The sequence below is a fragment of the Archocentrus centrarchus genome, unplaced genomic scaffold (assembly GCF_007364275.1).
Source record: "Archocentrus centrarchus isolate MPI-CPG fArcCen1 unplaced genomic scaffold, fArcCen1 scaffold_24_ctg1, whole genome shotgun sequence".
Classification (NCBI taxonomy): Eukaryota; Metazoa; Chordata; class Actinopteri; order Cichliformes; family Cichlidae; genus Archocentrus; species Archocentrus centrarchus.
This window is the reverse complement of record NW_022060254.1, coordinates 446,676-460,981: the sequence shown is the minus strand read 5'-3', so window position 1 is coordinate 460,981 and position 14,306 is coordinate 446,676. Positions and strand designations below refer to the sequence as shown.

General features: G+C 37.6%; 1 protein-coding gene across 3 annotated transcripts in view; it reads left to right on the top strand.

Annotated features, from left to right (window-relative positions):
* The window catches only part of gal3st4 (galactose-3-O-sulfotransferase 4), a 31,587-nt gene extending 18,834 nt beyond the window's left edge, over nucleotides 1-12,753 (top strand). For 2 of the 3 annotated variants that reach the window (XM_030723335.1, XM_030723333.1), the window contains exons 2-4: nucleotides 7,501-7,617; nucleotides 9,803-10,103; nucleotides 11,333-12,753. In XM_030723335.1, coding sequence (XP_030579195.1) covers nucleotides 7,502-7,617; nucleotides 9,803-10,103; nucleotides 11,333-12,436 — 1,521 coding nt within the window. In that variant the 5' untranslated portion in view covers nucleotide 7,501 and the 3' untranslated portion in view covers nucleotides 12,437-12,753. The remainder of the gene's footprint in view (nucleotides 1-7,500; nucleotides 7,618-9,802; nucleotides 10,104-11,332) is intronic. The other variant, XM_030723334.1, reaches the window with a different exon arrangement.
* Nucleotides 12,754-14,306: the final 1,553 nt, after the last annotated feature.

The window sequence follows — 14,306 nt, the reverse complement described above, 5'->3', positions numbered from 1 at the left end:
GACAGACATGCTCCCAAATGCTCTCTCTCTCTCAGAGTCACTGTGTGCTGTTGTCTGTGGTTGTTTTACCAAGGTCAGCACACACATTCTTTCAGACACACAGACAGCTTAGGGCACCTTCTTTTTAGGCAGTTAAGCATGGGAAAAAAAAACATATACAAAGCATATAAAAAGCATAATACAAAGCATATTTTCCAAAATTTCCCTCCTTTTCTATAATAATTATGTAATTTAAAAACAAACAGACAAAATGCCAAGCAACTGGACAAAGCACGAAATATAAAATCATGATGACTTGCAAACACATAACTCACAATATATTTTTTTTATGTCTGTTTCCTAAGAATTAGTCGTCTAATCCTTACAGCAACTGTAATAAAGACTAAAAGAGAAAAAATTTTAATTTGTCTGTCTCATTTCCCCAAAACATTTTCCCATCACTATAGTTACAGGAGTTTTCTCTTAATTTTTTGACTATGCTCTGGAGAATTGACTGCTCTGCTGTTAATGATGTTTTGTTTTAGCATTCACTAAGTTCTTCGGTAGGTCTCTAGTCAAGTTAATCAACATTCCTGATTATAGTATTAGAATTAACCCAGTCAAAAAACTTTTTTGTTTAATTGGGTCCCGTGAGGCATGCAGTGATTCAAACTCTGCTGCTGTCTGGTTTCTAACCTTAAATATGTTAAGAACCCCACCGGGAACTCATATCATCTTTATAAAAAGGACCCTGTGGGAGTACAGTCTATAATTAAAAAAAGTTGAGTCATGCAGGCCTTTGGGGTCAGTATTTCAATTTGAATAGAGACTGTGGTCAGATCAGGTCTAACTATTCAACATACAGCATAATTGGATTTATTAATTTAACCGACTAAATATAACTCCCTGACTCAACAACTATCAACTTATAATCCACACACAACATTTTGACAAGACACATATTTGACCACAGAAATGTATAATTGAAAGATCTATTATTCAGTGTCTTCATATTACAGATTTCTTGTTTTATTTAACATTGTTAAAATAATTTTACAGCCTTAATATATCTACCATTAAGTTAATCTTAGTTAATAAACTTAAGGGTAGATATATTAGGGCTGTAAAATAAATTTAACATCATTGAGAAATATAGTTATGTTTATGAGTATAAGCTGGTCTTCATTGTGTGTGTGCTTGTATTGTATAATTCACAGATATTCATCTAGAGCATTTGCATCTAACAAAAATCAGTTTCAGCAGCATCATCTTTTCACTAAATTCTAGAGTTGATTCAAACTATTCAGATTAAAAAATAAAAAAATTAATTAATGCTCTAAAATCAACATTTGACACAGATTTTAAGTCAGCAACTATGGAAAGGAAAAACATATGCTAAAGCTCACACAAGTCTATATTTAGTCATCCTAGAAACCTATAATTTAAATGGCTTTATGCACACATGTATTACACCTATGGCATAAAATAAACACAGAAAACAAAACAATAAAGACATAACAAACATATATAAAAACTGTGATTCCAAGGAACAATAATACATTGCCTATGGCAATTCAGCCAGTTAAAACTGTAAAGGACATAATTGACAAAGAAAATCATTTATCAAATATATGGCTAAAATTACAGGTATTATTGTTGTCCCAATTGTTGAAAGGAAAAGAAAAGCTAATTGGATTTAATCTGCCCTACATCATATACTAACAGTCTGCTTTCTATTTAAAAACTGACACAATTTAGTGTTAGTAAGAGAAACCTTGATTACTTCTATGACCTTTGTCCTGGAGACTGTTCATTTTTATGTTCTCCTCGGATTTCTGGTCGAGGAGGTGGAACTGTTGTTATTTTTAAAAATACTTTTTTATGCCATGTGATCTCTGCAAGGTCTTACAGCTCTTTTGAGATGCTTATGACTAAAACTGAACAAGATTAGCCTTTGTACAGTATCTTAATATATCGGACATCAGGATCTGCTACATCCTTTCTCTCAGATTTTCAAGACTTTTTATCCTCCACTATTAAATTGTGGAGTATCATCATCGTTGGGGACTTCAATATTCATGTTGATGATTCATCTGACAGTACCGCTAAAGAATTCCTGAGCACCTTGGATTCATTCAGCTTCACTCAACACATATCTGGGCCTACTCATACTGCAGGGCATACTTTAGACCTGGTCCTCAGCTATGGCATTACCTTAGACAATTTGAGTATAGGTGAAGTTGGTTTCAGTGACCATAAATCTGTCTCTTTTAATGTCTCTTTTACTTCAGAGTCTTTTTCTGGCGTTTGTACTAAATGTAGGCACTTTATTGATGACTGTTATTGTTAAGTTTGCTTCTATTTTTAATTTTTCACCCTCTTGTAATGATAATATTGAGCACCTTTTTGTTTCCTGCTCACCTTGGCAAAACAGACTCATGGTCTTCAACGTTCCTGTCGAAAATCAGAGCGACTATGGAAGACCAGGGGTTTGATTGTCCAATTTTAAAGAACTGCTCTACTCTTACAATGAAGCAGTGAAAGAGGCAAGGTCTTCTTTTTTTAGCAGTCTCATCAACTGTAATAAAAATAATCCTAGGATTATATTTGACACCATTAATAGCATTGTTTCTCCCACACCTCAGCATGTATTGATGACTATGATGATGACTGCAATGTATTTTTTAAATCATTTTGTAAATAAGGTGATGGGCTTAAAATCCAAACTTTCCATTGGTTCTTCCCCTTTTGAAGATGACCTTCAGTGCTCCTCATCATTTACTTCCTTTGCCCCAATTACATTAAATGACTTGACTAGAATAATGGATAAGACGAAACCCTCTTCATCCTCATTAGTGATCGTACCTCCTTCTGTCCCGTTTGGATGTCTTGCAAGTATTGGTTGTTCGCTGGTGTCTGTTATTAACAGTTCACTGAGGCAAGGTTGTGTTCCTTCCTATTTTCCTATTTCCTTTCCTATTTTACTTAAAAAAATCTAATCTTGATGCCAGTTCTCCCAGCAGTTACTGTCCTATTTCAAAATTACCATATATTAGCAAATTATTAGAAAAAGTTTTCATTATGCACATCACAGATTTCTGACCCTTTCCAGTCCGGTTTTCAGAAACAACACTCCACTGCTCTTTTAAAAGTCTATAATGATCTTCTAATGGCATCCGATGCAGGAAATTGCTCTGTTCACATACTGCTTGACCTCAGTGTTGCCTTTGATACCATCGACCATAATATTTTATTAAATAGGCTTAAGATTTTGGTGGGCATCTCTGGCTCAGTCTTGCACTGGTTTTCCTCCTATTTATCTGATACTGTAGGACTTTCTCTGTTAGGGCAGGCACATTCTCGTCTAGCACTGCTTCTTTATCCTGTGGGGTTCCCCAAGGTTCAATACTGGTTATTGTTATTCTCCGTTTACATCCATCAATCAGTCTTTCTCGGGCATTTCTTACCATTTTTATGCTGATAACATTCAGCTGTGCATGTCTTTTAACCCTCACCAGTTGCATAGGCTGTCCACCCTAGTTGACTGCTTATCCCGGATCAGTGATTGGCTCTCCAATAATTCCCTTGTATTAAACTCTGACAAGATCGAGGCCATGATTATGGCCATGATATTCCTTCAATTATCAGTCAGGTGATTGCTTCCTTTTGCTCACCTGCAAAAACTACTGTTTGTAATCTTGGAGTAGTATTTGAGTCCTCCTTGGGATTTGACTCACATATAAAATCTGTCACACGCTTCTGTTTCTTTCACTTATGGAACATTTCTAAATTGAGAGCTATAGTCTCCTCCTCTGATCTGGAAAAAATTATTCATGCATTTCTGTCATCGCACCTAGATTATTGTAATGCCCTTTTTACCAGCTTAGATAAATCATCTCTTTCACGCCTCCAAGCAATACAAAATGCCAGCTAGACTCCTAACTCATGCTAGCAAACGAGCACACATTACCCCTATCTTATTCTCTTTACACTGGCTCCCAATTGCTTTTAGAATTCAGTTTAAAGTTCTCACTCTTATACAGAGCACTAAATGGACAAGACCCAGACTTTATTTCCCAATTACTTGTTAAACATACTGCTGCTCACTGCCTTCATTCACAAGCTCAAAATCCTTTAGTTGGCCCACGTACAAGATTAAGGACCAGAGGGGCAGAGCTTTTCAGGCAGTGGCACCAAAGCTCTGGAACAGTTTCCCACTCCAGCTCCGTTTAGCTGACTCTGTGGAGTCTTTTAAAAAAACACTTGAAAACCTTTCTGTTTAACCAGGCTTTCTGTTGACTTTATTTTTAGATGTTAATATGTTTTTAATATGGTGTTTTATATGTTTTTTGATATTGTGTTTTAATTATTGTACAGCGCTTTGTGACCTTTTGTGTGTGAAAAGCACTATATAAATAAACTTTACTTACTTACTTACTTATTTATTTATTTACTTTGCATTTTGTGTAATTCTGTTGCTCTTGTTTTGAATATAAACACCATGTAGTGCAGTTAAACAACAAAATCAAAGGTAAAGTGAGTCTGATGTTATTTCTGTTCTGTCATAGACTAAATCTTTACCAAAATATTGTGGTGAATTCTAGAGCCAGAGGTCATACACACACCATGATCCCTTGTTGACCTTTTACGTACTTTTACTCAGCTCACTGCAGACCTATTGTCTGTGGTCGTCTTGTTGAATTCATGGTGTTTCCCTTCTTAGACCTCCTTATAGGAAAAACAATAATTAGTGTGATTATGACAAGAAACAATAAGCTGATCACAAAATCCTGGCCTCCTGATCAGGTGCCACTTATTCTAACTTTTCTTTTTAAGGTTTCAGTAAAACTTGGTTTCTCATAGAAACTTTTTCTTGAAATTTGACAACCATAAGTGAAAACAATGGCCTCTAATAAATATATTAAACATCATTTGCCTAGATTAACTCAATTTGAGATGATTAAGACATTAGTCTGTTAAACTGGCTTCATTTTTAGGAAATCAATTAGAAAGATTTTTGACATCCCCAATTACTATGATATTATAATTATCATTAATCTCACAAATTACCAGGTTTGAAATAAAAAAGATCCTGAAACCACAACCTACAAAATTTAAAGCACCTATAATGTAACCACTTTTCCACTTTTGTCTTTTCTTTGGGTTTAAACGTTTTCGTTCTGTTCATGTTAAAAACCTAAAAAAAAAAAAAAAAAAAAAAAAAAAAATATATATATATAATATATTATATATTACAACATATAATTCTATTCTAATAATATATCAGTTGGTTTTGATATGATTTTTTCAAGCTGTTTTTTCTCCTCAGAAATTGTTTATAAAATGTTTGTCCAAAAGAAGAGCAACAATAAGTTACAGGGCCTGTAATTGTAATTGATGCACTTCATGCATGCATGTTTTCAGGCCAAAATCCACAAAGGCACGGCTCACCAGGAACCATAAACTTTCTCCTCTGCTTTAATCAAGGAGCCACAAAATAATCATTTGCTTGTCAAAATAAATAGTAAAATATTTAGATCAATAATCATTCATATTACATGCATTTGTAGATTTTCTGATCAGCTTAATAAATTATTCCCACTATCTAAAAATGATTGTTCAAAAATAAACAATAAGCAACCTTATATGTATAAGTACCTGAACGTCCTCTCACATACACACACATACATACACACACAAACTCAGACACAGACACCAATGCCCAGAGACACACTTCTCTCTCACACACACACACACACACACACACACACACACACACACACACACACACACCAGATGCTCAAACACTGCAAAAACAGCTGATATAACCACTGAAAAATCTTCTCACTTTTTAAAACTTGATTCCTATTTAAACAACAAAATCTAATAGAACACTTCTGAGACATTATGTTTTGGTCCATCCAACATCACCAGGTTATACCTCAGACTGTCCAGGAGCTCATGCCCTGGTCCAAATCTGTGAGGACACTATCCGTCGTCTTGTTAGGAGCATGCCCCAAGATTGTCAGGCATGCATACAAGCACGTGGTGGCCATAGAAATTACTTAGGACATTTCATCACCTTGTTAAAATAATGGTCTAAGTCATTTTTTGATGAAAGTTTTATTTTTGCCTAAATTATCATATTTTCAAGGTTTTCTTCATTTTTTTTGTCTTTTCTGAAAAACCTAGGTTGATAATGTTCATTCCATCAAACAATGTGGCATCCTTTTGTTCTTAATGCATTACCCTGTCCATAACAGCATAGATATCCTGCATAATTTTTTTTCCCCATGGAGCTCTGATGTGTTTTCAAAATGTTCCATTCATGTTTTTGAGCAGTACATTATCCTAAAATTTTGTGCTGTGAAAGGCAAACTCCAGCCACTAAAATACCTGCTATGTGTACGCCTTTCAGTCCAAAACTTGGACTGGGGTTCTTTATTTAATCCTGACAGCAGTTTTTCAACACCAAAAGAGATTTTTAATCTGGTGCAGATTGTTCGCAAATCTGGCCCGTGAAAACCACACATCATTTTCACGTAGTTTCCTTTTTTCCTCATATCTGTAATATACATTACTGAAACATCTGTTAAAATGCTACAGTTAATGAAAGATGAGAAGTGTCTAAGATTAATGTCTGCAAACAAGCAAAAACAATTTTGATGTGTGCATTTACAGTTACTTGTCAATTCAGTATGCGGATGGGTTAGGTTCTGACTATAAATAATGTTTTGTGTTCTTCTACATACCGTACAGGTCAGCTGTAAAACCAATTTCAGGCTTACAAGGTGTAATACTTTGTAAATAAAGCAGCCCTCCTCTTCTCATGCTGTATGTTTTTTTTTTATATATACCTTTTCTAGTAGTGTTTGGTTTTATTTAAATAGTGTGTATCTTCTTGTTAATGAAAGTATTGTCACGTACTTTTTAAGACGGTCAAATCCTTTATTGATTAGTAGTGCCTATTATGGAAACATCATAGACATCAATAGACTTCTGACAAAGGGCCATGAATATGACCATGACCATGGATACATGTACCATTACACCCATAGATCTTAACCATGAGAAGATACTGGTCAGACCATATATACAGTATCTAAAGAATACAGCAGGCCCTGTCTATTTTCAGACTGCTTTCCATCCTGTGATAATGATGCTTTAGTCATTTCTGTTTTATGAATCATCCAGCTGTCTCATGCTCTCTGTCCCTCTTTCCCTCTTCTAACCTTGTCCCCCACTCTTTTTTTTATGACATCATCTTGCTGTGTTTCACTCCTCCCCATCATCCATCCATCCATCCATCCATCCATCCATCCATCCATCCATCCATCCATCCATCCATCCATCCATCCATCCATCCATCCATCCATCCATCCATCCATCCATCCATCCATTATTCTTTTCATTCATTTCTCCTCTCTTTCTTTACCTTTCTCTGTCATGTATTACTTTGCCCCAACAACTGTCTCTATTCATCCATGCATCCATCCTCCTCTCCTCCACTTCTTCTCACAGGATGTTGCGATGGCTGGTGTGTGGTCGGTTGGGTCCGGTTTGGATGTGGAAAGCGTTGCTACTCTTTGTGGCCATTGCTTTTGCCGGCCAGCTGCTGGGGATCATTTTCAACAAGAGGTATGGTTTTGCTTTTTCATTTTAACTGTATTGTTTTTTATTTTTGCTTCAGTTGTAGTTCCAGTTCAACCCTCTGTATTACAGGATACTTACAGTTCAGTGGTGGTAGCAGTCTGTTGGCAGCCCTTGGGCAGCTATGGACTGCCTGCACGTCTACCTGCAGAGAGCATCTGTTCTCAGATGGGGCAGTGTCAAAAATATATGGTACAACTGGTCTGTGCACTACTCTGGTCTATCAGCCAGCTGCATTGTTATAACATACAAAGAGTGGAAGTGAAACCAATTGTTAAAAACAGTGAAACGTGTCCACTGCAGCCACTCTCTGTACTTTTCATGCTGTATTTTTATTTCTTTTTTTATATTTGATGGGTTTTTTTTTTGCACTTCTCCCATTCCTGGTGAACTCCACTGTCGGGCCCTTCCCTGTCAGCATTGACCAGTGCATGGTGTCATCCATTTCGAGCAAACTCCAGTTATGATTTTGGACGTTTGCAGAATGGGAGCATAGTGGTTGAAAACCCCTCTCTGTAGGCTCTTGGTGGGCACATACATGCTGACAACTACCACTGTAGCATAAATTAAGCATCACAAATACATAACCCCCCCCCCAAAAATGTGACTGATGATTATATACATGCCGTTTTTATGACCTGGTGACAAATGAAATAAAAATTCATTTAGATAGAAGCTTCAATATAAGTGCCCACTGACACAACCAAGGTAACGTTACAAATAGAACAGTGTTGAATAAACATTAATTTGTGTTTAGTTACAAAAACTTCCTCACAGACAAAGCTTTTAACTCAGCAGAACACAACACTCTTTCCAAACAACTTGGTCCTCTGTGTAAAATGGGAAAGCAGAATGCAGTGTTTTCCATATGACAGTGAAACATCTTATTATTCGAATTATTTTTAAATTGTGCCCAAACAATCTTTCAACACTCTGAAAAATTGCTGCCAACAATAGCTATCCTACTTGTAGCTGTGTGTTTGATGGCTTAACATACGTGTCTGTGCTGGAGGGATACCCGCAAGTCTGTGAAGCTGCTGTGAGGCTGTTTTGGATATGCATGTCATCCAATCTTAGCTTGGCAAAGAGTGGCCAAAGTGACCAGCTGTAGCTGTTTTCTCCCTCATAGGTTAGCACTGTGAAGACAGACGGCACTCTGAATGTCAGACTTCACAAGAGTTGAACACAGCCTCAAAGAATAAACTGTCATTGAATCAAACACAGCAAACTGCTGCTCAGTGTTTTAAATACATACAAATTTTCAAGTACATAGCACCTACATAGCGCAATATTGCGTTTTTTTTTTTTTTTTTTTCAATTCATGCCACATTGTCTCCTTTTAAAGTATTGTACTGCTCACAAAAAACCCTGCGATTACAAAGTGTTCAACTTCTCGTAAAATGGTGCATTCATCAGTGTCATTCTTTCCCCAAGCTTTTTAGTCACAGTGGAGAGACAAATGCTACACCATCACATTCTTCTCATCCAGTTTGCTATTAGTGATGAAGAAATGATCAAGAGATTACTGCTGCTCCTTTCTTGGAATATTCATGCCTCTTCTTAATTAAATCCCTAAATTACAACTTTCTTTAAACACTGTGTCAATCATGTGTAAGTTTATGTAAAATCTGCTTAAAAATCAGCCCTGTGGTAGAAGACAGCTAGAAGACAACCATCCACAGGGTTTTAAAATAAGTTTTAAATAGGTTTGCAGTAATTAATGAGTTAAATGCTCTTAAGTTTAGACTTCTATAAGACTTCTTCTATATTTTAACTCTGCAATGGTTTAAGGGACCAGAAAACTTCAGTAACTGGGCTGAGGTGAAAGTGTACACAGGAACTACACTTTCCCTCTCTTGCTGCTACATTTCATGTTAACAGCCACAGCTATCGATGTCTCCCTGGAGACGCTGTGCCCCCATTTTTAAACACAATCTCTGCTGTAAGCTGTTTGGATAAGCGCATAGTATTTCTGTTCTGGAGGGACAAATTGCTTATTTTCTAGTACAAGTAGGACTTAAAATGGAAGTGCTATACATTGCAGAGATGTCAGTAGGATGGCTATACTTGAGTCACAGTAAAATCCCAGAGATCTTCTGAATAACTGTTTTCAATAATTATTTCCAACGCTTTACCTCCCACAAATGCTCCTTTCTTTCCACATGTCCTGCAGCAGTGTCCAACCAGCTGCTCACTCCATCTTTTCATCCCCTGATGCCCAGGGGCCCGCTCTGGGCTCCTGTCAGCCCCACACTCACATCATGTTCCTCAAGACCCACAAGACAGCAAGCAGCACAGTGCTCAACATGCTGTACCGCTTTGGAGAGGAGCGCAACCTTCGCTTTGCTCTTCCACTGGGCTACCAGCTGGGCTACCCACTACCTTTCAATGCTCACCGAGTCAAAGGTTATCGAAGTCCCAGAGCCATGGAATTTCACATCATGGGCAATCACATGAGATTTAATAAGCTGGAGGTGAGTAATTTATAAAAGGAGAGGGGGAGGTAAAATAGAAGGCTGACAGTGGGACAATGATGGTTGAAAATTCTTTGTTATGGATACATTATTCTGTATAATACATCACTGTTCGAAATTCTTGCAATATTTGGCTTCCAACATGGCTGGACAGTTTAAAGAGCCCGTACTGTGTTCATTTGTTCAACTATCATTTAAAAAAAAAAAATCTCCTTTCTCTTTAACCCACCCCGACATCCAAAAAGTCAAGTTTACTCTGATTAAATTTGATTCATGAAAATGTGCTACATAATAGCAGAGATTGGTAAAGTGAAGAAATGCCTTTGCAACCAGTTAGGCTTTTAAGAAAACTCAGCACCACTGTTTTCCCTGTGAGAGACTAACTATGTTTCAATTCAGTTCAATTTAATATTAATTATGTATAGTGTGAATGAACACAAGTGATTTGAGACCTTACAGTATTAGGAGCAAATGTGAAGGTCTTTATGCTTGTCCTTGGATTTCTATTTTTGATATTGCTGTTGGCTTCTGGTATTGGTATGTTTCATTTTCCATGTGCTTTGGGTACTGCATGAGTTATGCTTTGTCTCTTTTTCAGTTTAGTTGTTCACTTCCTGTTTATTTTGGATGAACTCAGGTTCCTGAAGCTCCTATATGTTTTTTGTGTTTTAGTTTGCACCTTTATTTCCTTCCCCAGCCTTGTTGTTGTCTTTATTGTATTCACGTTGCATGTAGCCTATGTGCACTCCCTCAGTCAACAAACAGACCACAGTCACCTTTGTCAGGTCTATGCTTATGTCATCAACTTTAAAAAAAAAAAGTTTCAGTCCTTACTTGTAACTTTTGGGAAATGATGGCTCTGAACTTATAAGCCTCACCAACCAGCACTCTTAGGAGGTCAAGCACAACTTCTTGGCTGTTCATTAGTGCCATTTCTCATGCTGGCCAAACACCAACCTGTAGTGTTTCTCCAAAACCTGTGTCAACAAGGCATTTGAGTAACCAGACTTTAACACTCATCTTTTTAATAACTGTTATCCACTTAGCCACCAGTCTGCCAGCTCCAGATTCAGCTATCCCAGAATAAAAATGACATCAGAGGAGTTTCTGTTAGGTTTGTAATTAAAATGATAGCTGACCCTTTATGGTGTCAAAGAAAATACAGTATACTAGCACAGTAGTTGAATTGCATCATCATTTGTAACTTTGTTCTAATTTTTGCCTCTTAGGTGGAGAAAGTGATGCCTGCAGACACATTCTACTTTTCTATCATCAGGGACCCAGTTGCACTGGCTGAGTCCTCCTTTGCCTATTACAAAGAAGTAGCTCCTGCCTTTCGGAAGGCAAAAGGGTTGGGTGACTTTGCTGACGACCCTAATAAATACTATGACCCTCGTCTTCGCAACAATCATTATGCCCGCAACCTACTGTGGTTTGACTTTGGCATGGACAATAATGCAAATTTTTCTGTGGAACTAGCTCAACGGGGTGAGGCCATGATCCGCCAGACATTCAGACTGATTCTTGTGTCTGAGTACTTTGACCAGTCTATGATCCTACTGAGACATGCCCTCTGCTGGCCACTAGACACTGTAGTCTCATTCAGCCTTAATGCTCGACAGCAAAAGCCCAGCAGCAACAGCATGATGAGTGGAAGCTGGGTGGGCAAAGCTGCTCTAGCGGCTGGAGTTGGTGCTAGACCTGGACGTTTACAAGCAAAGATACTGCCCAATCTGTCATTAACAGATGATCAGCGGGAGAAGCTGCGCCAGTGGAATGCCTTAGATTGGTACCTATACAAAGCCTTCAACCGCACATTCTGGGAGGAAATCAAGAGATTTGGTCATGCCCAGATGGAGCAAGAAGTGGCTCTTCTCAGGATGCGGCGGGAAGACCTGGGCCGAGTTTGTCTCAGGGATGGTGGGAAGCCCGTGGAGGCCTACAGGATACGAGACAAAAATATCAGACCCTTCCAGAGTGGATTAGTAAAGATTCTTGGCTATGAGCTCCATCCGGGCCTTGACAATGCCACCAAGATGGCCTGTCTGAGGATGATCAGGCCTGAGATCCAATACAAAGATGTGCTGGATAGTAAACAGTTCCCACGGGCACCTGCTGTCCAAGTTCAGCTAGGACAACAGGGCCAGGGACTGATGGTAGCACCTGGTGGCACTTTTGTAAGACAAGATTCATCTAGGACAGGAGAGAAATTGATGAAGGGGGAGGCTGGAGGGAGGACAGTAGAGGACGAGGTAAGAGACTGGAATGGGAGCCGTTTAATGAGGAGTAACCAGACTTTAAAACGAGGGCAAGAAAAAGGAAGGCTGAGATAGTTTGAGTTACCTTAATAAATATGTTACCTTTGGTTTTGGAGCAGATGGACTAGTGACCACTGAGCCAAAATTAGTCTACAAATGAGGAAGCAAAAAGCTTTTCATTTCCACTTCCACTTTTCTCTCTCTCTGTTTAATTAGTGTAATGTTTCTGGATTGGCATGTCTTCATGTTTGGCAATGTTGGGAATTCCTTCTTATTACATGGACATATGTGACAGCCTATTTTATTATTGTAAGAGTTCAGATTTTCTTATTGACCCTGTGTAAATGCTTAAATGAAATAAAAGGTACATGTTGTTCCAAGTTTACAAAGAAGGGAAGTACTGCATGGTTCTCTTTGCTGGTCTGATAGGGTCCTGTTACTGCTGCAGGCAGAAGTTTGTAAAAATTTTAAAAATCAATAAAATCTTCCTGGACCAAGTACCATAGAAAACAACCAAGACACGGTCTTCAAGTAAGATTATATTTTAAGTTTGTTCTTTAATCATATTGGCAAAACCCAGACCCAGACAGAATTCAATACCAGCTGTGAGTGGCAATACAAAGATACAAAATGAGAAAATCATGAATACCAGTATTGTAAGGTAGCCTAATATTAAAAAGAATGCTAAGTTCTAAGTCCTGGCATGTCCAGTTTTGCTGCTACAAATTTTTATATTTCACTAAAATGAAGAACTGTCAAATTTTGTAATATGAAAAACAAAAACAAAACACATTTAGTTAGGAAGATGTACTGAAAATAAATGTCCACAGTAATATGTGTATTTTTTCCCAGTAGCTACCAACTATTTGTGATAAAGTAAACATACACAAAGAACTCAGATTAACAAAGAAATGGCAAGAAATCAATTTTATCTTAATATTTTTTTTTTGGTGGGGTGGGTTGGGGTGCGGGGTCTAAACTGTCCTGTGGTAGTCTGCTATAACCAAGTGTGACATTGGACGTCAGACAACTTCTTTATTGGAAGCAGATGACCAAGAAGTGATACCTAACCATATGAGAGGTGGTGATAGACTAAAATGTAACATTACAGGATTTTCATTTCACAGATAATGTGAAGAAATGTTCTGTCTGTTGCACAAAAAAGCTGTGACTTATGTTAATGTTCCTTAATCAAGATGAAGATTGCTGCCAAAACAGTATTGAGCCCCATCTAGAACTAATAACCTGAGCAACTTCTTAAGTATCTCTTAATAATACAAGAGAGGAAAATGATCACAAGCCTGTGCTCCTATTCTGAGCTACTGTAAGCTCACTAGCCTGCAGCAGACTGGTTCATATTACCATCTAGGCACAGCTCTTACTTCCAGTATGTAGTAAAGTAGGTTGAATGTATCCATCTGCCTGGCACATGCATTTCCATGGAAATACATTACTTTGTCTTGATGGGAAATATTTGCAGTGAAAGTTTTATCAGTGCAGGCCAAACTAAATCTAATAGCAGCTACAAATTAAACATTTTTTTCTTCATGTTTAAGAACGCACACTTCTTATGATACCTACTAGATCACAGTGTCTTAACCCCATCCTAGCTTCATTAGGCTGTTTCAAAAGGGCATTGGTTGTACTCAGAAGCCTGTCAACTTAAAAAATATAAAAGCCAAAAGTGATACAAGTCAAAATAGGTCATGTATTTGTCAACAAAATGTCAACAAAAGAACATCCTGGTTGTTCTTAGCTTTTATTAAGAAGCTGTAACACTTCAACTCTGGAATAAAGCATTAGTGTAGCTCAGTAAGCCTAATGCTAATGTTTCTAATGCCCAATGCATTAAAAACTAGGATTTCATCACACACTGGGATTTATAGCTTCCGTGCTCAATTTCAACTGTTCTGAGAACTCTCTCTTTTTTTTTTTGTATTTCAAA